The 24034-nt window shown below is 39.4% G+C and overlaps 1 protein-coding gene across 1 annotated transcript in view; it reads left to right on the top strand.

The window, feature by feature from the left end:
- The window catches only part of ACVR2A (activin A receptor type 2A), a 59518-nt gene extending 45201 nt beyond the window's left edge, over positions 1-14317 (top strand). Inside the window, exons 9-12 of the mRNA XM_083350453.1 lie at positions 52-166; positions 3260-3398; positions 7289-7419; positions 10407-14317. Coding sequence (XP_083206579.1) covers positions 52-166; positions 3260-3398; positions 7289-7419; positions 10407-10601 — 580 coding nt within the window. The 3' untranslated portion in view covers positions 10602-14317. The remainder of the gene's footprint in view (positions 1-51; positions 167-3259; positions 3399-7288; positions 7420-10406) is intronic.
- Positions 14318-24034: the final 9717 nt, after the last annotated feature.

Raw genomic sequence — 24034 nt, forward strand, 5'->3', positions numbered from 1 at the left:
TGATCCCTTTTAAATATGGCAGCTTTCAATTTTGTACTTCCTTTTTTTAAGGGACATCAAGAGCAAGAATGTGTTATTGAAAAATAATCTTACGGCATGTATCGCAGATTTTGGACTTGCTTTAAAATTTGAGGCTGGGAAGTCAGCTGGTGACACCCATGGTCAGGTAAGTTTAAACTAAAATAAAAATTAAGATACCTTATTTTATTATATACTTTGCCATCTTTTCCTTGCCAGTAAAATCCTGAAAGCACTTTTGTAAAAATGGCTAGTACTTAATCATCATCAAGGGATATTTTTCCCCTATAATTAAAATCATATGATATTTGAAGTTATATATACTAGATCTGTACCAGCACAAATTAGCATTTCAAAAATTAAATCTTCAGCAGCCCCTACTCTGGCAGAGATCCTGAGCATAATAAAATCAAACAGCAAAATTAACATTCACTTGTCTAATACTATAATTATATATATTATAACTATAGATACTATAGATCATTTCAAAAACTACATTTTTTTGTTTTATGTAATTTCACATTTGAAAAAGTATCAGGTTGGTCACTTCAACGTGTGTGAATATATCAACTAAAAGTTCTATGAGATATCATAGCCATGAAATTATTTATATTCCCCCTGTAATCTCTAAAATAATGCGAGCTCATAGGGAGAGACCATGCTACCTATGGACAAGTTGAACAAAGAAAATGATAATTAATGAGTAAGCTGACAAATGCTTGATCGGTTAAAAATGTTATGGCAACGGGGACCTAGCAAATAAAATGTTGAAAGATTCCTACATGAGTCTTGAGAAATAATTTAGTAAATCCAGAATATTCTAGGACAAGATATATTTAATAAATCTAATAAATGAAGAAATTATGATAATAATATGAAACCTTAAAGGGCACAGACTATCCAATATGGATAGTAGAAATGTGATTCCTGATTAAAGATATTACTGCTTGTTAATTTGTATGCATTTGTGTATGCACAGGTATGAATAGACACTATTATGTACAGTATACAGCTGGATTATATTCACTGGTGTGGATTTGTTCACCTTTTTGGGAGGTCTGATTGTGAGATGCAAGAACAAAAGAAAATACTGCACAGAAAACCCCCAGTAGGTGTACATTGTATACCTACTGAAAGGTTTTGATTGATTGATTTATATGCCATTGACCATATGATTATATGCCATATGCATAGAAAATATACTGAAAGGAGGTGAATATAATTAGGCAGATTTGAATATGGAACATATTACAGACAAATAGGTATAGAAGAACCCTGAAAATTATTTATTTTAGAGAGTGCTTTGGATCTTTCAGGCCAGAAGATCAACATACTTGAAATGATGTAGCAACTGAGAGAAATGAAGACAAGAAAACAAATTTGATGGTCCAGAAATACACTCAAAGAATTGTTAGCACTGGGTAGGACAGTGGGAGCTACTGTATTCCAGTAGCATATAGGCTGGGCTGATTTGGCACAGACATCAGTTATTACAATTTGTTAGAATAATATTCATTCAGGATCTCAAAATGACAAATATAAAACACTCTAATTTTTACTTAAGTATTCTGTGAGGTAACATAGATGAGATTGAGGGAGAGTGACAACCCCATTCATCTTGTGAGCTTCTCCCATTCCCAGTCAATATTGAGATCACTATATATACAAGTAGATGCACTTATTCAAAATTAATTAATGCATATTGAGTGAAGGCCAACATTGACATGCTCTTAGTCCATTTATCAAATCTCAGAACTTACATTTTAAAGTGACTGAAATCAAGCAAACTAAAATGTGAGGTAAAATATCAGTTAAGGACGACGCATTAAAGAAGAAATCTCATTATCCTGCAATTCAGACACTGTTCAGGAAGGTGGACTTGGGCCTGCCCCTCTGTTACTTAATGATAAGAGTTGCAAATTCTAATGAGCATTCAAAGTTTTGGAAATGTGCTTATGTGCAGGTGAAGATCCCAGGTTCGCCCAGGTTCGCCTGGTGCGCCAGTTGCGGCCCTATCTAGGCCGGGATGATTTATGCACAGTCACTCACGCGCTCGTGACCTCTCGTCTAGACTACTGCAACGCTCTCTACATGGGGCTGCCCTTGAGGACCACCCAGAGGCTCCAACTGGTACAGAATGCAGCCGCGAGAGTTGTGTTGGGAGTCTCCCGATACTCCCATGTTACACCTCTGCTTCGTGAGCTGCATTGGTTACCAGTTGTCTTCCGGGTGAGATTCAAGGTACTAGTAATGGTGTTTAAAGCCCTACATGGCAGGGGTCCGGAGTACCTTAGGGAACACCTGCTGCCGGCATCAACTTCCCTTCATCCTGTGCGTTCCCACAGAGAGGGCCTCCTCAGGGTGCCACCGATCAGAGAATGTCGATTGGTGGCCCCCAGGGGGAGGTCCTTCTCTGTGGGCGCTCCGGAGCTATGGAATCAGCTTCCGGTTGAGCTCCGGATGGCGCCCGATCTTCGCTCCTTTCGCCGCGATCTCAAAACATACTTGTTCGAACAAGCCGGCCTGGCCTGATGGGGGATTGGTGGGGTATTTTATTGGGGTTTTAATATGTATTGATTGTTTTTTAGTGGGCATGTATTTAATCATTTTTTAACTTTTGTAATTCTGTATTTTTATTCTTGCCCTGTTCACCGCCCTGAGTCCTTCGGGAGAAGGGCGGTATAGAAATATTATTAAATTAAATTAAATTAAATTACTTCAAAGACTTATGAGGTGCATATTATTATACAAGGTGTTGTAAACATTTTAAATTACAGAATTGTAGGACAAGAAGCAAAAATATTACTGAGTATGAAACTTGTCATAAGAGTTTGTGTTTTGTATTTATTTTGTAATGTGACTCATATAGGCAGTGAATGCTAACTTCAATCATTGAAAGCACATCTCCATGTCAAATTTGAGATGTTGCTAATAATTTTCATTCTTTTTAGTTCCTTGGCCATTTCAAAATAATGAAAGCTATCTCTTTATTGTATAAAGAGATTTTTAATGGTTTTTTAATAGGTAATGTTCCAAAGGCTACGTACTTCCTTAAGAAATATTGTTCGGTGTATTTTTGGATTTGATGGTAAACTATTCCAAATTAAATTATAGGACTCCAAATTCTAAGTACCAAGTGATTTTGATGTTGTTACTTCTCTAGAATACATGGTGAGCATCTAATTAGTTTAAACTTTGAATGTTCATATCTGTAAGCCTAATGATTATTCTTATTTTCAAGGTTGGTACCCGAAGATACATGGCTCCTGAAGTTTTAGAAGGTGCTATAAACTTCCAACGGGATGCATTTTTGAGAATAGACATGTATGCGATGGGATTAGTTCTGTGGGAATTGGCATCACGATGTACGGCATCAGATGGTAAGCAGTTGATGGTGACAGTGTAAGGACTGTAACAGCCACTATGTAGGACAGATAGCCAGAAGAGTAGTGGAGAACATCCATGAATATCGACGCAGTCAGAAGACTCAATGAAATATCTTTAATTTCACAACATACAGACATATTCAAATACAGTTTCACCTGGGAAATTGTTAGCATCTTAGACCAAGCCAAATCCAGAAACGCTTGGGAGTTTCTGGAAGCTTGGCATTCAGATAGCTCAGTCACCAGTAGACACATAATGATAAACAATATTTACACACCATTCAAAAGAGACAACAAAAAACTCTTAAGAAGTAAACAAAAAGACTAGAACATATCCTTTCCAGTAGTTAATATCCAGATAAATAGGGATTACCAGGCAAACTATCAGTCAGAAAACAATCTCCCATCAACGAACTATCAAGGAGAAAACCATGCCCCAGCAAAACTAACAAAGCAAGCTACTGTTTATAAATGGGCAACAACCCCCCCCCAACACACACACACACACACACACACACACATTGATGATATTCTTAGTTGGATAATGAAATATCTGCAAGCAAACAACCAAACCCAAAGAGCACCAAGGACTCCACATGTTGCTAAGTTGTTTCTATGGTTTTCATTATCTCTACTCTAAGGGCAGACCCTCTTGCTTAGAGATCATTGCCTCTCATGAACCATTGCACTTTACCTCTTAATGGAATATACGAGGGCAATTCGGAAATAAACCTCTGTTTGGTTATCAATGACAGACACTCACAGATACAGAACTTTTATTATATTCATTAGAAAACTGCAACATTACATTACTTTTCGACATAATCGCCATTCAAATTGAGTCACTTATAAAGTCTTACAAGGTTTGAAATTCCTTAGTAGTAGTCACTCAGTGCCAAATCTGGGCTATGGGAGTGGTTGATCAAAAACATCCCAACGGAACTGCTTCAAAAGTTTTTGGGTGCATTTAGCGGTGTGCGGGCGAGCATTATCGTGAACCAACACCACACCAGAAGTCAGCATGCCCCAACACTTGTTATGGATGGCTCTTCTGAGTAATTTGCTGTTTTTATACTAAATGAGTTGCTGCTGATGCCTCTGTTTATTTGATTTCTTCAATATTGTCACCAAAATTAAGCATTTAGCTCTTTTTTGTAAGGCTTTAGCTTTTGCAGTGTATAGATTGGAATGATGGTTCATTTTCTTGAATTGAAGCATAGAATTCAGCTATCTTCTCAGATAGTTGAGATGTAGTGTCCTAATTAGTTCAGTGTATACTGCTTTGCTAGCTCTCCATACAATATGTCCTTCACTTCAGACTGCCTCCAAAATATCCCTTACCAGAACTATGCTGGATAATTGTATACGCGCAGCCTTCCATGTTCATTCAGTTTTAGAGATGGCATTTTTTGCCCAGAGAAAATGCAACTTTTAGAAGATGAGTTGTCTCTGGTCACTTGCAATGATTACAGTATCCTTTAAGTTTGTCATCTACATGTGAATCACACGTTTGTCATCTACGTGTGAATCACAGAAAACATGAATCCTTACTTTATCTGTAATTGCAGCTATTCAAGTAGTCCTCTGTTAATTCATCCAACCAGTCCCCTCATTGTGCTTTAGATTACACATAGCAGTCTTAGGAATTATAACCGTTCAGGAGCCAGATTTACACAGATAGTATGTAGGGGATAAGTATCTGACCGAATATGTAGCTAAGTTGTGGAAGGTTCGCAGTAGGACCTTAGGCAGGCACATACTCGTGTGAATTCACAGATGGCTATTTCAAGAACTGTAATTACAATTGAGTTAATTCTTCTAATACTTTGAATAACTCACTGTGCTGATTATTTATTCTAGTTTTATCAGACTTCATCATACTTACAAAAAGCAATCGCTGTATACAAGTCTGTTATTGTAGAACCATTGAAGATGTTTTATGTAGCAATATTTAGCCTTTAAGAAAGATCCTTATGAAATCATAAGTTTTATAATTATATCAAAGTGTCATATAAAATATAGACCTGATATTACAGCATATGTGCAAAAAACACTTTATCCAGCTTTACTAGTACAGAATACCACAAACGTCATCTGCCCAATCAAAGCAAATACTCAAAAAACAAATGATCTCTACCCATGTATTTGAAGTTGCTAATGGGAATTAATCGATATACTATTGAAGTAGATTGGACATTTTGGTTTGCTATTCCTTTCCTACTTGTTTTTGAAGAAGTAAATAATGTCCTTACACTGTATGCACAATTATTAGGCAGTCAACATTTTCATACATATTTTCCACTTCCGAGCTCTATAAATTTGAATGCTTAGTGGATACAAGCATATCAGGTGATGTGTGTTTCTATAATGAGGGAGGATGTGGCCTAAGGAGATCAACACCCTATATCAAGGTGTGCATAATTATTAGGCAGCTGCTTTTCCTCAGGCAAAATGGGCCAAAAAGAGATTTAACTGACTCTGAAAAGTCAAAAATTGTAAGACGTCTTTCAGAGACATGCAGCACTTGAAATTGCTAAGATATTGGGGTGTGATCACAGAACCATCAAACATTTTGTTGAAAATAGTCAACAGGGTCGCAAGAAACCTTTTGAGAAAAAAAGATGCAGATTAACTGCCAAAGATTTGAGAAGACTGAAACATGAAGCTATCAGGAACCCATTATCCTCCAGTGCTGTCATATTCCAGAACTGCAACCTACCTGGAGTGTCCATAAGTACAAGATGTTCAGTGCTCAGAGATACGGCCAAGGTAAGGAAGGCTGAAACCCGACCACCACTGAACAAGATACATAAGTTGAAACAGCAAGACCAGCCCAAGAAATATCTAAAGACAGATTTTTCAAAGGTTTTATGGACTGATGAGGTGAGAGAACTCTTGACAGACCAAATGGATGGGCCCGTGGCTGAATCAGTAATGGGTACAGAGCTCCACTTTGACTCAGATGCCAGCAAGGTGGAGGTGGGGTACTAGTATGGGCTGGTATTATTAAAGATGAGCTAGTTGGACCTTTTTGGGCTGAAGATGGACTCAAAATCAACTCCCAAACCTACTGCCAGTTTTTAGAAGACACTTTCTTCAAGCAGTGGTGCAGGAAAAAGTGCATCTTTCAAGATGACCCTGATTTGTATGCAGGTCAATGCTCCATCGCATGCATCGAAGTACTCCACTGCATGGCTAGCCAGTAAAGGCCTTAAAGATGAAAGAATAATGACATGGCCCCTTTCCTCCTGACCTAAACCCTATTGACAACTTGTAGGCCCTTCTTCTTAGGGTGGCTATATTGGTCACTGATATATTTTTTTTTAAATGTTAGAAATGTTTATTTGTAAATTTTGAGTTGTTGTTTATTCTCACTTTAACACATGCAAATAAACGAGTGAGATGGAGCAAATTTTCATTTTTCATTTAGTTGCGTAATAACTCTGCACACTAATAGTTGCCCAATAATTGTGCACACACATTCTCCTAAGAAAGCCAACACCTCACTTTTACTTTCTTAAATATTCAGGTTTGAGGTTTATTAACAATTTGGATTGACCGAGAGCACTGTAGTTGTTCAATAAGAAATTTAACCCTCCAAAATACAACTTGCCTAATAATTGTGCACACACTGTATAAGAAAAGGCAAATTTGATATAGAGATGAGATTGTCTTGGGCTTTGGAAAAAATGTTTTAGAAGCCTAGACCTGACTTACAGGAAAAGAAATAAAATAGGCTAGATGTTGTCCCATTATCTTGTTCAATATAATCTTATTTGGACAGTCATAAACCAGTTACCAGCTTTCCTTCTAGTCTCTTAATCTGATTAGCATGAAACTAGAAATGGAACAGAACTTATGTAACATTATTTCCTTCAACGCAGGACCCGTGGATGAGTATATGTTACCTTTTGAGGAAGAAGTGGGTCAGCATCCTTCTCTTGAAGATATGCAGGAGGTTGTAGTACATAAAAAGAAGAGGCCTGTCCTGAGAGACTGTTGGCAGAAACATGCTGTAAGTGACAAATAATGTGGCCAGTACTGAAACTTTCCTTCAGAAGATAAAACTTTTTTAACCTATAAAATATATTTAAAATCCAATGGAGAAATTGAACTTCAGTTTCATGCCATTTAAAAATGTTATATTTTAAAAATGTTAATATAACCCAGCAAGCCTATCTGCACTTCAGTCTTGTGAAAAAGAATTGGAATTGGGGAAAACTGCTTCATTCTATGATACAAGAAGTGTGAAGATTGGCCTTCTAAGAATATTCCTCCCTTATTTTCCCCCAGTGGTTTATGTTACCTCTTTCCATTAATTCCTGTAGCTTTGCTACCAATGAGAAGTACATTGGCAAAATGGGAGGTGATTCAGTCTTGTGGGTCCAAGAATACTTCCATTCTGATCCCAAAAGATACCGAAGCTATGAATTTTTCTAGAACGGTGATTCTGTTAGCTCAAAGCAACATTTTGAATTGTGGGAAGATCTTTCTTTCAGCGAATATAAAAATTGCATCTTCATTAAAATAATGAATAGAATATTATTTAATTCCATTTATATCTCGCCCTTCTCCGAAGACTCAGGGCGGCTTAAAAATCCTTCTTTATTTAAATATAATTGCCTTTTTCAGATGAGGAAAACTCAATAGTTGAATTATCTTAAGAGCAGTTGGAATTAGAGATGGTCAAAGTATAAAAAAAGGTCTAAATGGATGTTCCAAATATTGGAAATAATATTGTCAACTTGGAATTTTATTTTACTTTTAGCTCTTTCCTTTTCTGTTGTCCAAAAGGAGAAAACCTTTATGGCATAAAATAGAAACCACTTTTCCTAAGACACACTTTTTCAGGAAGTTAAAAGATTAGTTGTTTATTACTCCATTGTTTGATTTAAAGAATTACAAATGTACATAAATCATTTAATATATTTCTTGAAAAGCTTTTAGTGGTGATTGCATTCAAGTAGTGGAATGTGAGGAATTTTATTGCTTATGAAATCAGTGGAAATGTAGCATTGCTAATTTTTCGGTTATTTTATTTGAAATTGATGATAGTGATATCATTGGTGATAAATCTAGCTAAATAAAAATAAACTTTTCAAAAGTGATCAGTTTATAGTCTGCAGGCACTTTTTAGAGTTTGTTTTTTCCACATTTGCCATTGCTACTAAATATATAAATATATAATTAGTTATCTGTGTTCATAATTATAATTCACAGGAAGATTAATGAATGGCCATATAATTTATGTGCTACTTCTAATACTTAAGTTATTCTATTTAGCAAAAGGTTAATACATAGTTGCAGTCACTAAAGAGAGGTTGTTTAATATTAAGAGCCGTACTGGCATGGTGGTTTAAATGCAGTACTGCAGGCTACTTCTGCTGACTGCCAGCTGCCAGCACTACAGGAGTTCAATCCTGACCAGGATTCAAGGTTGACTCAGCCTTCCATCCTTCCGAGGTCGGTAAAATTAAGGACCCAGATTGTTGGGGGCAATAGGCTGTAAGCCACTTAGAGAGTTTCTAAAGCACTGTGAAGCGGTGTATAAGTCTAAGTGCTATTGCAATTAAGCCTGTTTAATATGCTGTGTAAAAATATATGTTAATAAGTTATAGCTTGACACATTTCTATGTATTCCAGTGTTAAATCTGAACACAGATTCTATTAATAGAAATTAAAGTTGTTCTGAAGAGAATTTTTTATTCATATTATTCTCTAGTCTACACATAGGAAAGATATGCTAATTTAACTTTCATTTCTTCAGTTTCACTTTAGATAGTTATCTGCATAATGTAATAGAATTGATATGCCTTTAATACCACAAGACTGTTGAAAACAGAATATTTCATATACAGTGAACTCTAGTTCTAAAATTAGGATATTTTTGCAACCAAATCATTTACATTGGGTAGAAATTCAGCCACTCAATCCTTGAGCTGATCTATTCCTGTTCATCTTAGTTTTTTACTGCTTCTGTTTGAGGTGGTAAACATTAGATCATTAAAAAAAGATTTAAAAAAAACATTTAATGCAGATGGAGTTAGCTGCTTTTCACCATGCTTTCTGAGATTTAACAGGACTAAATACTTTTTTGCCTTCCACCTATAAAAATAGGATAGCTGATGTATTTGTAATTGTTACAGGCCATTATTTGAAGGGCATAGTAATTGTGTGCAAAAGTATTTTTCCCCCATATGTACTCAAAACAAGGAGAAATTAATATCAGAGCATTTCAGTCTCCTTGGACATCCCATGGCAAGCATCAGTGCCCTTTTTAGAAAAGGTCTAAACACAATTGAGAAGAGATTGCTAAAATCACATTTATCAAAAGGTTTCAGGCAATCTCAGAGGCTCTCAACAACACAATGGCTTTCTAACACATTACAGTTGCTAGCCAATAAAGCTATTTTAATCTGTCTCACATTTAACCTGTATCTGCATAGCCAATCTGTATTCCTCTCCTCACCTCCCCCATCTGACCCCGTTAAATCCTCCACCAGTTTAGCCAGTCTGTAAGACTGGAAGGAATTATAAAATGTAGTTAGATGAAAGTCTCCTGGCAGAAGGAAGAGCAGGGTCAACCCTTGTTACAAAATCCTAATTTGAAATTGCATCAATTCAACTTTTGAAAAGGAGAAGAAACTGAAACGATATCATAGTAGCTTTTTCAGATATACAGGAACCAGTGTTAGAAAGGTAACAATGACAAACCTAAGTTATATATTTGGGCTGATAGTTAAGGCAGATAAACAGTAAGCATTATATAGTGGTTTTTCTCTTTCCAAACTGAGTCTGGATTTCAGAATTAGGCACTCGCTGCAGTTTCTCAAAGTCAATGTTGCATGGAAGGTGTTAATCTCACCAGATGTTTTTATTGCTATTGTTTTAATGTGGATATAACTTAGACGTCGTTTTATGTATTTCAGGATAGTAGTGTTGTATGTTCTGTCTGTTGTGTAAGAATTCCAAAACCGTATCCTTTCTTCTTGTTATTTTTAGGGAATGGCAATGCTCTGTGAAACAATAGAAGAGTGTTGGGATCATGATGCAGAAGCTCGATTATCAGCAGGTTGTGTAGAGGAAAGGATTATCCAAATGCAAAGACTAACAAACATTATAACAACAGAAGACATTGTGACTGTGGTCACCATGGTGACAAATGTGGATTTTCCTCCCAAAGAATCCAGTCTATGATAGTAGCAGGGTCACACTTCTTGACCAATAAGACTCAGCACTGAGACTGCCTAGTCAACTGGCCTGTTTCTGGCCAGTAATTTTCAGCATGAAATAATGGTAAGTCTGCCTCTGAAGTATCAATAGGAAGATTCCTCTTTATTCTTCTCCAGACTTGGATCCAGAAGACTTACTGCATATGCCGGAGAAAATGGCAAGATAATGTTAAACGTATCTGAAGAACATGGACCTATCTCGGCTTGTCAGACATTTTAAAAACTGACATTGTATTTCTTAACATGTCAGACTAATTCCTTAAAATGAACTACTGCTATTTTTTTTTAAATCAGACATTTCATTTCAGATTTAAGAAAAAGGGTAACTTGTTTTTATTGCATTTGCTGTTGTGTTTATATAAATGACTATTGTAATGCCAATATGACACAGCTTGTGAATGTTTAGTGTGCTGCTGTTCTATGTAATCAAAGTGGGATCTAGCAAAAAAGGCTTCCAAGCATTAACCTCCCAAAACAAGGTATACCTCAGTTCCACCTATGCTAAATTGAATTGACAACACTAATAAAATTGAAATAATAAAATTGATCCAGATTTTGTAAATGATGCATTAAAAGATTCATGGTGTATTTTTAAAGGTTATAAGCTGTGCTTCATGCCAAGAGTCCATGGCCATTCCTAAATGGTGTACTAGTCTTTCCTTGTTGTAGCTCATGTATAAAAAATGTATTGCCTTTTCAATGACGACTTCCCCAATTAGTTAAAAGCTTTATCTCCAGTTCCCAAAATAGTGTATATGTTTATTTTACTAAATATTTAGGTTTGCTGTGTCTGATGGGAATTTGAAAATTTAAGCATGATTTTTTAATTATTATTTTATTGAGCTCTGGCACTGGAAAGCTCTTAATTCTTTCAAAGAAGCTTTTGCTGTTTCATGTATATTTTGTCTAGTGTTATTTTCTATTTCACTAAACAAGACACAGTGGGTTGATTCAGACAGAGACCCATGCGACAAGATGGTGGAAGCTACCCTTCCTTCCATTCCCCTTCCCAGCAGCCAGGCCCCTGCCCCATCCAAAGGGGTACAGAAGCTCCTCTAGTTATTGGGGGCTGCTGTGGGAGGAAGATGGTAGGAGGAATGTTTCCAACCACCCAGCGCACAGGTCTAGCCCTGGACATAACTCTATTTCCACTGTGTTGTTGTTTCAGGATCACCTCAGGAAGCTCCATGACCTTGAACTCCACACACTTTTTATATGTGTTGCCTTTTGTAGTTTCACATCACTTGATTATTTTTGGTGCCGGCTTGTCAGAGGAACATTTGATCAGTGATACATATGTTTAACTTGTGGTCGCTAAAGAATTAAAAATACACTCTTTTTTAAAAAAACAAAAACAAAACACTTTTACCATCAAATATGCAATTATTTCAATGAAAATGACAATGTAGCATAGTCTAGCAAAAAAAAACAACTACAAATTTAAACTACTGTACTGAATTAAAGGAGTTATAGGGATTGATGATGTTGAGCCTATACATTAAGAAGGCTCTAGCAAAAGGGGCAGAAAGTAGACAGGTGCCAAAGTACTTGTAAAAGGCAGTAATACACTACGATTTATTTGACTACTAGTTTATATGCATACAAGCCAAAGTGAAGTCTCAAAATGAAAGTACTGAACCAACAGTAGCCAGTATTATCAGATTCTAGGCAGTTTTATATTTAAATAATACATTAGATTTATAAAGGAAAAGGTGGTCATAATTAAATGTTTACCGTGAATGTTCTTTTGTAAAGATTTATGAAATCACAAGCGAATTTTTTTTTAATTTTGTACTGGTCTCCAAAAATGTAGAGGAAATAGTTATAAACAAGATTTTGGACATCCGGTTCTAAACAGAGACGAGTATTAGAGGATTTGTCCTCTGCAAACTGGCATACCCTGTAGAGACATGTTTTGTTTTATAGTTACCAAATCCAATGCCATAATTTGATTATGGATGTTGCTGGGCATAACTTGCTACTTTTGTTAACAAACATAACATTTGTTCTTCAGATGTATTTTTGAATAAAAGATGATTTGCTTGATTCTACTTTTAGGAGTTGATTCGCAACAGCATCATCTAAAATAGTATGAATGATTGGCAGATACGGTTTTTCCTCAAAATGAAAATATTCATATTAAGAAAATGTAATTTATCAGTCTTCATCTTAAAAAGCACATGCCTACAAACATCATTTCTGGTTGCAAATCTCCCACCACAGCTTCATAGAGCAGGGTTTGTTTGTTTTTTAAATCAAATAGACATCTACCAATATGACTCAAGCCAAGTAAGACCTTTTTACGGATGTTTTTTTGCAAATGCATTTGGAATTGCAGGTCATGTAGGGGAAATATCAAAACTGACAATCAAGCAGAACAATGTCTTAAGTGAGAAGAGTTTTTTAAAAAAGTATTTTCCAAAACTTCCCTTCCTTGCTTCTCCCCAACTAGTCTTTGCTTTTCAAGATGCCTCTTATCCGAAAACACTTTTTTGGTAGACTCTGTCAAATTATTAAATTCCACCAAACTGCCAAAAATTAAAATCCACCAAAATAGTCCTGCACGAAATTTTGACTCCTCTGAAAAATTTTAAGGGTGGACAATTCTTTTAAAATGCTTAAGCCAAGATCTATCCTAGGAAATTAACCCATTCATGTCTGAGCTAGGAAAAGTGCTCTGCTTTCTGGCCGATATTGTGGCTGTTGTTGCTTTTTGTACTTGAACCATTCAGCTTGTATTGATCTGGCCAGCTCTGGTGATTTACCTTGTATCTTTGACTTGTGAAGGAAAGCCCGGGTTGAGGCTCGAGCTTTCGTTGTCCTTTGGTTTGCCTGTGACTACTTAGTTGGCTGCCTATATAATTGCCACAGGATTTAACTGATCGGTTTTGTGAACAACTTCAAAGTCTAAACTTTGCAATACCTTTTCAGTTTGTGTTAGATGCGAAGAACTTTATATCACATGATGCATGACTACTCTTTGTACAGTTGCTAAATATACCTTAGCATTTTGGAACAGATTGTGCCTCGTAATTGTTGGAGTTCTTTGACCTAGTGTTCTCATTCATGGTGGTATTCTGAAAATGAGTCTGGATTAAAATACACAACTTTATACTTTCTTTGATAGCAAAAATCCATGTGGAGTAGCTCTTGCATAACTAAGGTGTAATCAGATGTAGTAATAAATAGTGTTCATACTACTGTTCTACAGAATAAAATTGCTGATCGTAGTTTAACAAAAGTGAGGTGACTGATTGGTTGACCTTTTTCCAATTCTCTTTTTAAACTTTTTAATGCATTTTTATTAGGAATATTTGGTATAAAATTCAGCAAGCTATGTACAGGATTACAAACAAGGGATAACAATAGTATCCTTGTTGGAACACCATTTACCTCAATATATTCAACCAGCAGTACTTTTTTTTTAATGCACACCACTCAAGCCCATATAAGATGTTACCTCTCAAAATATTGGTAAGCAATTATTTTAGCTTTACTTGGTACTTGTCAGTGTTCTGGGCACAGGTTGTTGTACTACTGTCAAATTGCTCTTGCTATTTTTCGGCAAGTATTTAAGAATAACCCCATCCTGGATAAAAGTGATTGTGAAATATTGTATAAATGTATGCTTCTCTTTCCCTATTCCCACAGAACAATAAATAAAAAATTAAGTGACTACTATGACTTGCACACTGTTCTGATTCATTCTTTAAAATGAAGTATATTTTATATTGCATATAACAATCTTTTCTCAGATTTTGTTTTCCCAATTTGGAAAAAGTGTATTATAATTGTATTTGAGCAATCACAAATGAAATGCCCTTTGGCAGAAAGTCAGTCTTAAAAGCAGCATTTCAATTTATTTTTGTTTGCTTTTTTGCTACTAGAAATAATTAAAACTGAAAATATCTTTATATTGGAAATGGCTTTGGCCAATATTAGGAGCAATGCTTTACAATCACATCTACCCTGTAGAAGTAGACCGTACATCACCCAGAACAAAACAGATACAGATAGGAGGTGCCACTGAGGGAATTATATTTAAGCTATGGGAAATCAGGAATTAAAGTCTATATTTAAAGAAATTCTCCCTTTTCTTTTTATTGTTTGATATAATTGAACTTTAAAAAGCTTGGTAGTTCTATAAACTAGAAGGGGTGTCAAACTCAATTTCATTGAGGGCCACATAAGCATTGCGGTTGCCCTCAGGGGGCCGGGTGGGTATGGCCAGGGTGGGCGTGGCCTACTGGGTGGGTGTGGCTAGAGTGCTTATGGCCTACTCGGTGGGCGTGGCTAGAGTGCTTATGGCCTACTGGGTGGGCGTGGCCAGCTCTACATCATTCGCATCAAGGGTGCCTATGGGGGCCTGGGCAGGAGTGGGACAGATCTGAGGGTCTCTGGCAGAAGGAGGGTCTCTGGGCCAGGGCGAAGACAGTGGGGGCCATTCCCTCACTGTTTCCAGGATGGCTTCGTGGGCCACATAAAACCACTTCACGGGCCGGATCCGGCCCCCGGGCCTTGTGTTTGACATGTCTGAACTAGACTGATAATAGTTTGACTGAATAAGTGCAAACTATGTAGCTCAATTCGTGTGATTCTCAGTGTACAACAGTCTATATGAAAAAAGTTATTGAGGGGACAAGGTGTCCTAATGACTGAAGACTGCTGCAAATGGTGATCCTATGATTACATATTTCATATTTTCAGATGCAACATAGGAAGCTCTATTATAGTTCAGCACTGCTTGTTCTAAGAATGAGATCCAAATTATGACCTACCTTCCAAATGTATGGCTTCAAGGAAGCCCAGGACTTCTAGATACTGTTGAACAATTACGAGTATTATTTTTCCCTATTTTACATGCTAACCTGTGCAACTGACAGCCCCAACTTAGCCGCCTTCAAAAGGCATGGGCTATTTGAACATGCTGTAACAGACTTTAGATCTGGCATATCCAACCCACAGCCCATGGATCGCATGCAGCCCTGAACTTCAAGTAATGCAGCAACACAAGATTGTAAACAGCATTATTGTGTGATTTATATACATATATATTTTATAAGTGACCCAAGACAATTGTTCTTCACTCAATGCAGCCCAGGCAAGCCAAAAGATTGGACACCCATGCTCTAGACAGTACTGTTTTCACTCCCTTTCTATGGTAATTGAGAGGAAAAGTAGATTTTTTTTTAGGAAAGTAACATCTCATTTACATTTAAAATTGTATCAAATATGTGAAGTATGGGAAAGGTTTGTATTTCAAGAAACAGTTTTGATGTTAGGTATAATTATGGGCCTTTTTCAATAAGCAATAGACCATGAATATTCTGAGGACGAAAGTATGCTCGCTTTTCCAAATCGACCCTATTCTATATTACATTATTAACTCTGTTTTCCCTTAGGGCATAATAAAAACGGTAAAGAATGATTTTAATTTTTACTGATTAATCTGATGGTAGGGAGGCAGTGCCCACTCTTATGTTTAAAGTTTCTGTGATCACTCAAGTCTTCATTCTGATAAAAAGCCTGATTGTTGAAAGCTTTTTATGTCACAAGTTTTTGAGTTAAGTTACATGCAGAGTAACTTAAGTAGCAGCAATTAAGCGTATATATTGAGAGTGATGTAGTCTATTCAACTTTATATGACAAAATGCAAGTGTAGACCCTACACACTTATCTCCCCAATTCTTGCTTGAAGAACCTAAAAGTACAATTCTATAATTTTTTTTTAAAAATCTGATAACATATTTAGGATAGCAATAGCACATAGACTTATATGCCGCTTCACAGTGCTTTACAGCCGTCCCTCAGCGGTTTACAGAGTCAGCCTGTTGCCCCCAACAATCTGGGTCTTCACTTTACTGATCTTGGAAGGATGGAAGGCTGAGTCAACCTTGAACCGGTCAGTAGAGTTAGCCTGCAATACTACATTCTAACCACTGCACCACCACTGGTTATTGGCTGCATAACTATTGCTGAATAAGACTGCTGTTAAAACAAGCAGCTCATTGAGCATATTGTCATGATACAATATTTGAAATATTTGGACATAACAGGCGATTATATTCATGTGTAATTGAATTATGAGGTTGTTTTTTACTTCCTTGAATTATGGACATACTGTTACTTTATCTCATGAGGCTTTAAAGATTTCCTGGAGATACCTCTTAGTAATTTAATTAATTTGATTAAGAGCTTGGTCGAATACAACAGTAAAAAAAAACCCATTATATACAGTGGCCATTTCATTCCTGCTTGTAATATGAATTTACTAGGTAGCACTGAATGAAATACAAAAATGAGCAATAAAGGGATAACTTAGAACAGTGATAGGTAAAAATAATACAGGGTATCTCCCGTGCAGATATGGGGAAACAGACACACACAAAGGGAATGAATGATCGTCCTGCTGCAGTTTACAGATGCTGAGAGTAGCATATTTGAAGTTCACCACAGAACTGTTGCAAAGATTCTCAGACAATGAATTTTCATTTAATGAAATGGAATGCTTTGCTTGCAATATTATACTGGTGCTTGGTAGAAACTGCAAAGCTGCTTAAAACAAGCATCCTATAACAATTTTAGTAGTTCCATTTGGAAAATAACTTTTTGAATTTTCTCCCAGTCCTTCTGGAAGTTTATTTATTTTATTTATTTATTAGTTGAATTTATATACCGCCCTATTCCTGAAGGACTCAGGGCGGTTCACAGGGCAAGTTAAAAACAATACAAAAGAGAGAATAAAATTAAATTAAATTAATACAGCCCACAATTAAGATAACATTAAAAATTAAAATTTAAAATTAATTTAATTTAATTAATATAATTTAAAATCCCTCAGTCCAGGCCAGACAATTTAAATCTTCTGTCAAGATACTAGTAGAGTGGCAGCAATTAAATATCTTGGATTGATTTCCCATATCACTTTGAACATGTCAAAATTCCCTGATCTGTGAACTCCTTTTAAAAATAATTTTAATCTTAAAGCAACACTGAAAGAAATGCCACCAAGTCAAGAACCAGATTCCAGGCAGTGGCGATGCAATACTTTGGAGGTGTAATTATGTGTTCAGGGGAACAAAAAAAAACAGATAAAAAGCATGCTGCAATAAAAAAAACTTCATTTGGCTTACATTAAATGGTATATTTGTGACTGTCCATCACATCCATTTGGTGGCTAGAAATGTCTCCTTTTCAGGGCATCTCTTGCGATTGTCCAACACATTCCCAATATGTCTATTGGTCCCAAAATATTATTCTAGTTTCATTAAAAAGCTAATGAGAAACAGCTCTACTAATTCCTTTTAGCTAGTCCCATGTATGCCTCTTCTAGGGACGTGGTGGCTCAGTGGGTTAGGACGCTGAGCTTGTCGATCAGAAGGTCGGCAGTTTGGCGGGTCGAATCCCGAGTGCCGCGTAACAGAGTGAGCGCCTGTTACTCGTCCCAGCTTCTGCCCACCTAGCAGTTCGAAAGCACGTAAAAAATGCAAGTAGAAAAATAGGGACCGCTACGGTGGGAAGGTAACAGCGTTCCGTGCGCCTTTGGCGTCTAGTCATGCCGGCCACATGACCACGGAGATGTCCTCGGACAAGCGCTGGCTCTTCGGCTTTGAAATGGAGATGAGCACCGGCCCCTAGAGTCGGAAATGACTAGCACGCATGTGCAGGGGAACCTTTACCTTTTACCTAGGAGACTAAAAATTCTAAGATGGGTCCCTAACATTTACATGAGCAATGAGTGTTTGTGCGCACACACATGTATTCACCCCCCCCACAAAACGATCTTTTCCCCCCTTCCTGCCCCCCCCCCACTCTGGGCCACCAACCCCAAAAGTTTGGGGAAGTCTGCTATACAAAAAGAAAATAGTAGGAAAGATAGGGGAGGGAAAATGGAAGGGAAAAGTGTAGGAAAAGGGAAAAAAGAAAGAAAAGGCATTGATTTTCGACTCCCTTTGGTGCAGTAGAATAACATCAAACCTCAGCTTTTTACTTTTACAAAATAGTATCAACTAGCCATTTCTATAACAACAAACCTATCCAATAGATAAAACCCAAAATCAAAGTTTCATTTTTTTTCCACCTCAAGCACAAAGTCATGTGAAGTGACCAAAACTTGCTGTAACCACCCAGCAGATGGGGGGGGGAATAAAGCCCAAACACCCACCCCACCCCACCCCTGCTGCCAATTCTCAACAGCAGGCTTTTCAACCTTTTCACTTATTGTACCACTTTTAGGATATGGCAACATCCAAGTACCGGTACCACCGGTCGCCTAGCAAGGTGTCAAAAACTTGACCAAAAAAAAGGGAAAAAAGTGATGAAGTACAGGTAGTCCTCAACTTACAACAATTCACTTAGTGACTGTTTGAAGTCACAATGGCACTGAAAAAAGTGCCCCCAAGCCACAGCCGAGCAAGACGCCTGCCTGCCCGGCAGCACTCTTCCTCCTATCCAAGGTTTTCATTGTTGTGAGCATTTCTGTTGAGGATTGGCAGCGGAGGTGGGGTGGGGGGGGTGTTTGGGTTTTATTTTTCCCCCCCAACTGCTGGGTGGTTGCAGGTGATCTTGGTCACTTCACATGACCCTGGGACATTGTGACCGACATAAACATGAATCAGTTGCCAAGCAACAAAACCCTGGAGATGCTGCAACATTCCAGCTGATTGGTGCTTCTTCAGGGCTCAGCAGAAGCACCAGGATCAGCACTGAGCTCCAGCTGGAGCCTGGTGATGATCCTGACGCATCGACTGAGCCCTGACAGCCCCAAAGATCAGCTGGAAAGCAGTGCTGATCCTGGCGCTTCCACTGAGTCCTGACAGCCCTGCAGCTCCAGCCATCTCTTGCTCAGGCTTCTGTGGTGCTGCCACCGGTTCAGCTCATTCCCCTCCCCTGCTACCACTTTTCTAGGATGGCTGCGTACCACCTGCCAGGTGCCAATTTACCACAGGTGGTACCCGTACCACTGGTTGAAAAGCCCTGCTCAACAGAAATAACAAAAATAAAACCAGGTCATCGGCAAATGCTCTCAATTTGTGAACTTCCTTTTTGATGTTTATACCTATTTTCTCATCTTGCCCAATATCTCTGTTCAGGACTTCCAAAACCAATATAAACAACAAGGGAGAAGGGGCCTCCTTGTCATGCCTTTTTGAATTTTGCATGAATTGGTTAAATCTCCATTAATAATAGTCTTTGCTTGCTATGATGTATAAACTCCTTTAACCCCTTGAATAAAATTCTCCCCAAAATCCCTATCTTCCCAATCTCTAAACATAAAAGCCCAGTTTAAGTTGTCAAAGGGCTTCTAAGAATATTAAAGCTGCCTGTTTCTCATTATATTGTAAATATTCAATCATATTCAAAACAGTCCTCACATTATCCCTTATCTTGTCTTTCTGGCAGAAAGCCAGATTGATCTTCATGAATATATGTCTGTAAAACCTTCTTTAATCTTTCTGCCAAAATGGCAGCAAAAAGTTTATAGTCATTGTTTAGTAATGAACTTGGTCTATAATTCTTTATCCTTGTAACATCTTGGCCTTCCTTTGGTAATAGTGCAATACAGATAGTCCTCGAATTACAAATGTAATGGAGCCTGCCCATTCCATTCATAACTCAAAAACTCGTCGGAGTAAATCTCATATCTCGAACGAGATCACTCCCTGCTCATTAAAATGCACGCGGCTTGTTAAGTGAACAGGAAGTATCTCAGGGTGGGGGAAAGCCATGGAGGACCTAGTAGTGGAACAGGCGCTCAAGGCCTCCCCGACCCACTAAGATACTTCATGCTTCCCCCTCCCTTCATGCCATGCCAGACTCACCTTGAAAAGATCCGTCTCCTCTCTGCCTCGATTCCTGCTGCCGCCCGATCGGAGGCTAGGGGCAGGCTGGATCTGGGCATCAGAGGCCTTTTCTAGGCTGCTGCCGCCCAGATTTGAGGCTGGGGGACACTTCCACAGCCCATGGAAATGTCCCCTGGCCTTAGATCCAGATGGCAGCGGCTTGGAAAAGGCCTCCAGCACCTAGGTCAGGCATCCGGAGGGCCGCGGAAGCATCCCCCGGACTGAGATCTGGACAATGGCCTGGAAAAGGCCCCCGTATCAGGCCTCCGAAGGGCTGTGGAAGCGTCCCCTGGCCTCAGACCTGGGCAGCTGCCGCCTGGAAAAGGCCTCCGGATCCATCCTCCAGAGGCACATGGAAGCATCCCCTGACTTCGATTCTGTTCTCTGTTGTAGAGAACAGAGGCCTAAAGTACCATGAGATGAAGCAAGATCAGTAGCGTGTGATCTTGCACCGATTTCGCATGATCTTGTGTTACCTTAGGCCTCCATTTTCTGCAATGCACCAAAGACCTGGAGTAGCCAAGAAAGCGAAAGATCTCAATCTTCACAGGGTATTGAAGGCCTAGCTCCTAGGGAGACCCAGGGCGGGGGTTGGGAGGGAATAACCAGGGTGAATGTAGCAGTGCCACTGCGGTCGCTCATAAGGGTAAATGACTGCTGTGGTGCCGCAATATTCATAATTTGTTCGTAAGCACTAGGGAGCGCTTATCGCGTAACTTTAAACGTTCACTAAGGGAACGCTCGCAACTCGGGGATTACCTGTATTAGCTTCTTTCCAAGTTGGAGGTATCTTTCCCCTGTGTAACAATCTACATTATATCCTTTAGTGGCTGAAGTTCATCTTTGAAGCATTTATAATATTGGCTAGTGAAGCCATCTGGATCTGGAGCTTTGCCTGATTTCATTTTTTTAATAGCTTCTGGTATTTCAAAGGGAGTTATTGAGTCATTCATCATTTGTCTCTTCAGTTTGTGAGTTTAGGTAATCATTGTCTGACTGTAAAACTTCAAAGGTAACAAGTCTAATCCGGATGTGATAAAAGGGTCCATAACAAACAAAACCTGCCTAACTAGTTACTTTATTTATTTATTTATTTATTATTGGGACTTATATGCCGCCCTATCTCCCGAAGGACTCAGGGCGGCTAACAACAATAAAACACAATAATACAAATGTTAAAAAAAGATTAAACTAACAAGCCCCAGTGATAAAATATTTAAAACATTTTTTTTAAAAAAAACCTATCATCAGTACAGGTCAGCCTGATGGAAATGTTTTGAGGTCGCGATGAAAGGACCGAAGATCCGGGGCCATCCGGAGCTCAAGGGGAAGCTGATTCCACAGGGCAGGCGCTCCCACAGAGAAGGCCCTCCCCTGGGGGTCACCAGCCAACATTGTCTGGCCGACGGCACCCTGAGGAGGCCCTCCCTGTGTGAGCGCACCGGGTGATGGGAAGTCGTTCCTGGCAGCAGACGGTCCTGCAAATATCCCGGGCCTAAGCCATGTAGGGCTTAGGTAAGAACCAACACCTTAAATCTCACCCAGAGGGCAACCGGTAACCAATGCAGCTCACGCAGGAGGGGTGTAATATGGGAGTATCGGGATACTCCCATCACAACCCGCGCGGCCGCATTCTGCACCAGCTGGAGCCTCCAGGTGGTCTTCAAGAGCAGCCCCATGTAGAGAGCATTGCAGTAATCTATACAGGAGGTAACGAGCGCATGAGTGACCGTACGTAGAGCATTTCGGTCCAGATAGGGGTGCAACTGGTGCACCTGGGCAAAAGCCCCCCTGGCCACAACTCCTATATGATCTTCAAAACTGAGTTGTGTACCCAGGAGGACACCTAAGTTGCGTGCCCTATCAACGGGAGGTAACACCTCTCCTCCCATAACCAAAGATGGAAACTCTTGGACTAAACGAGATGCTGGTACGTAGAGCCACTCAGTCTTGGCCGGGTTGAGCTGGAGCCTGTTCTTCCCCATCCAGATTTGTACCGCTTCCAGGTAGCGGGACATCACATCGAGGGCCTGAGTTGGTTCGGGGTGGAGATGAAAAGCTGGGTATCATCAGCATATTGATGATACCTCACCCCGAAACCACATATGATTTTGCCTGGTGGCTTCATATAGATGTTGAACAGGAGGGGAGAGAGGACCGACCCCTGGGGCACCCCACAACAAAGGGGCCTCGGGGTTGACCAGTCGAGAGCCTCCGAAGCAGCCCGTTGCCAGGCGTCAACTAAGGTCTCGACCGGGCTGTGGGAAAGGGAGGCAGGAATCAGTCCAAGTGCTGTCTGGAACCTATCTAGGTCCATCAGGTGCCTGGGGCAGAACCACCTGGTCGGCTCCGCCACCCAGCAGCGGGAGGTGGCATATCACAGGCCCAGCCGTAGGAGATAATGGTCTGTACATGAAAGGGGTTGAGATTGGAGAAACTCCACCCAGACCATTAAGCCACTGCCTAGAGATAAAAATAAGGTCGGGCGTGTTTCCCCCCTCATGAGTCGGACCCTGAATAATCTGGGTCAGGTCCATGGCCATCATGGAAGCCATGAACTCTCGGGCCACCCCCGATGGGACGCGGTGGCTCAGTGGGTTAGGACGCTGAGCTTGTCGATCGGAAGGTCGGCAGTTTGGCGGGTCGAATCCCGAGTGCCGCATAACAGAGTGAGCACCTGTTACTCGTCCCAGCTTCTGCCAACCTAGCAGTTCGAAAGCACGTAAAAATGCAAGTAGAGAAATAGGGACCACTACGGTGGGAAGGTAACAGCGTTCCGTGCGCCTTTGGTGTCTAGTCATGCCGGCCACATGACCACGGAGACGTCCTCGGACAAGCGCTGGCTCTTCGGCTTTGAAACGGAGATGAGCACCGGCCCCTAGAGTCGGAAACGACTAGCACGCATGTGCGGGGGAACCTTTACCTTTACCTTTAATCTGCTTGCATTCATTGATTGGTGTTTATCAATTAGGGTTTAACTTTTGTTTGTATATTTTGCATTTCAATTTTAATTGTATTATTTTGTTTTAAAATAAGGAGTTTTGAGTTTTCAAATGGCAGTATAAGCCAATGAAAATGATAGGAACTACACGGTTCATATGTGCAAATAAATTTCTTCATTAGATGAACCAGGTAGTGTCTCAGTGTATTTGGAAAGTACTGTTTTCTTGCAACAATTTATTAAACTACCGTATTTTTCGGACCATAAGACGCACTTTTTTTCCCAAAAGTGGGGGGAAAAACGAGGGTGCGTCTTATGGTCCGAAGGTGATCCGTATGGCCAGCCCCAACCTCCACAAGTGGAAAGCAAGGGAGATTGTCAGGAGCACGAATCGGCACGTGCTGAGAAACGCCGATCTCACGCTCCTGCACTCTGCCTCGCTCGGTTTCAGCTTCCCTTGCTACAAGAGAAAGCAAGCTGAAACGGAGTGAGGGAGATTGCCAGGAATGAGAATCAGCTGATCTCGCGCTGCTGCTATCTCCCTCGTTTCAGCCTGCTTTCTCTTTTAGCAAGGGAAGCTGAAACCGAGCGAGGGAGTTTGCAGGAGTGCGAGAT

This window comes from Vipera ursinii (genome assembly GCF_947247035.1).
Source record: "Vipera ursinii genome assembly, chromosome: 1".
Taxonomy (NCBI): Eukaryota; Metazoa; Chordata; class Lepidosauria; order Squamata; family Viperidae; genus Vipera; species Vipera ursinii.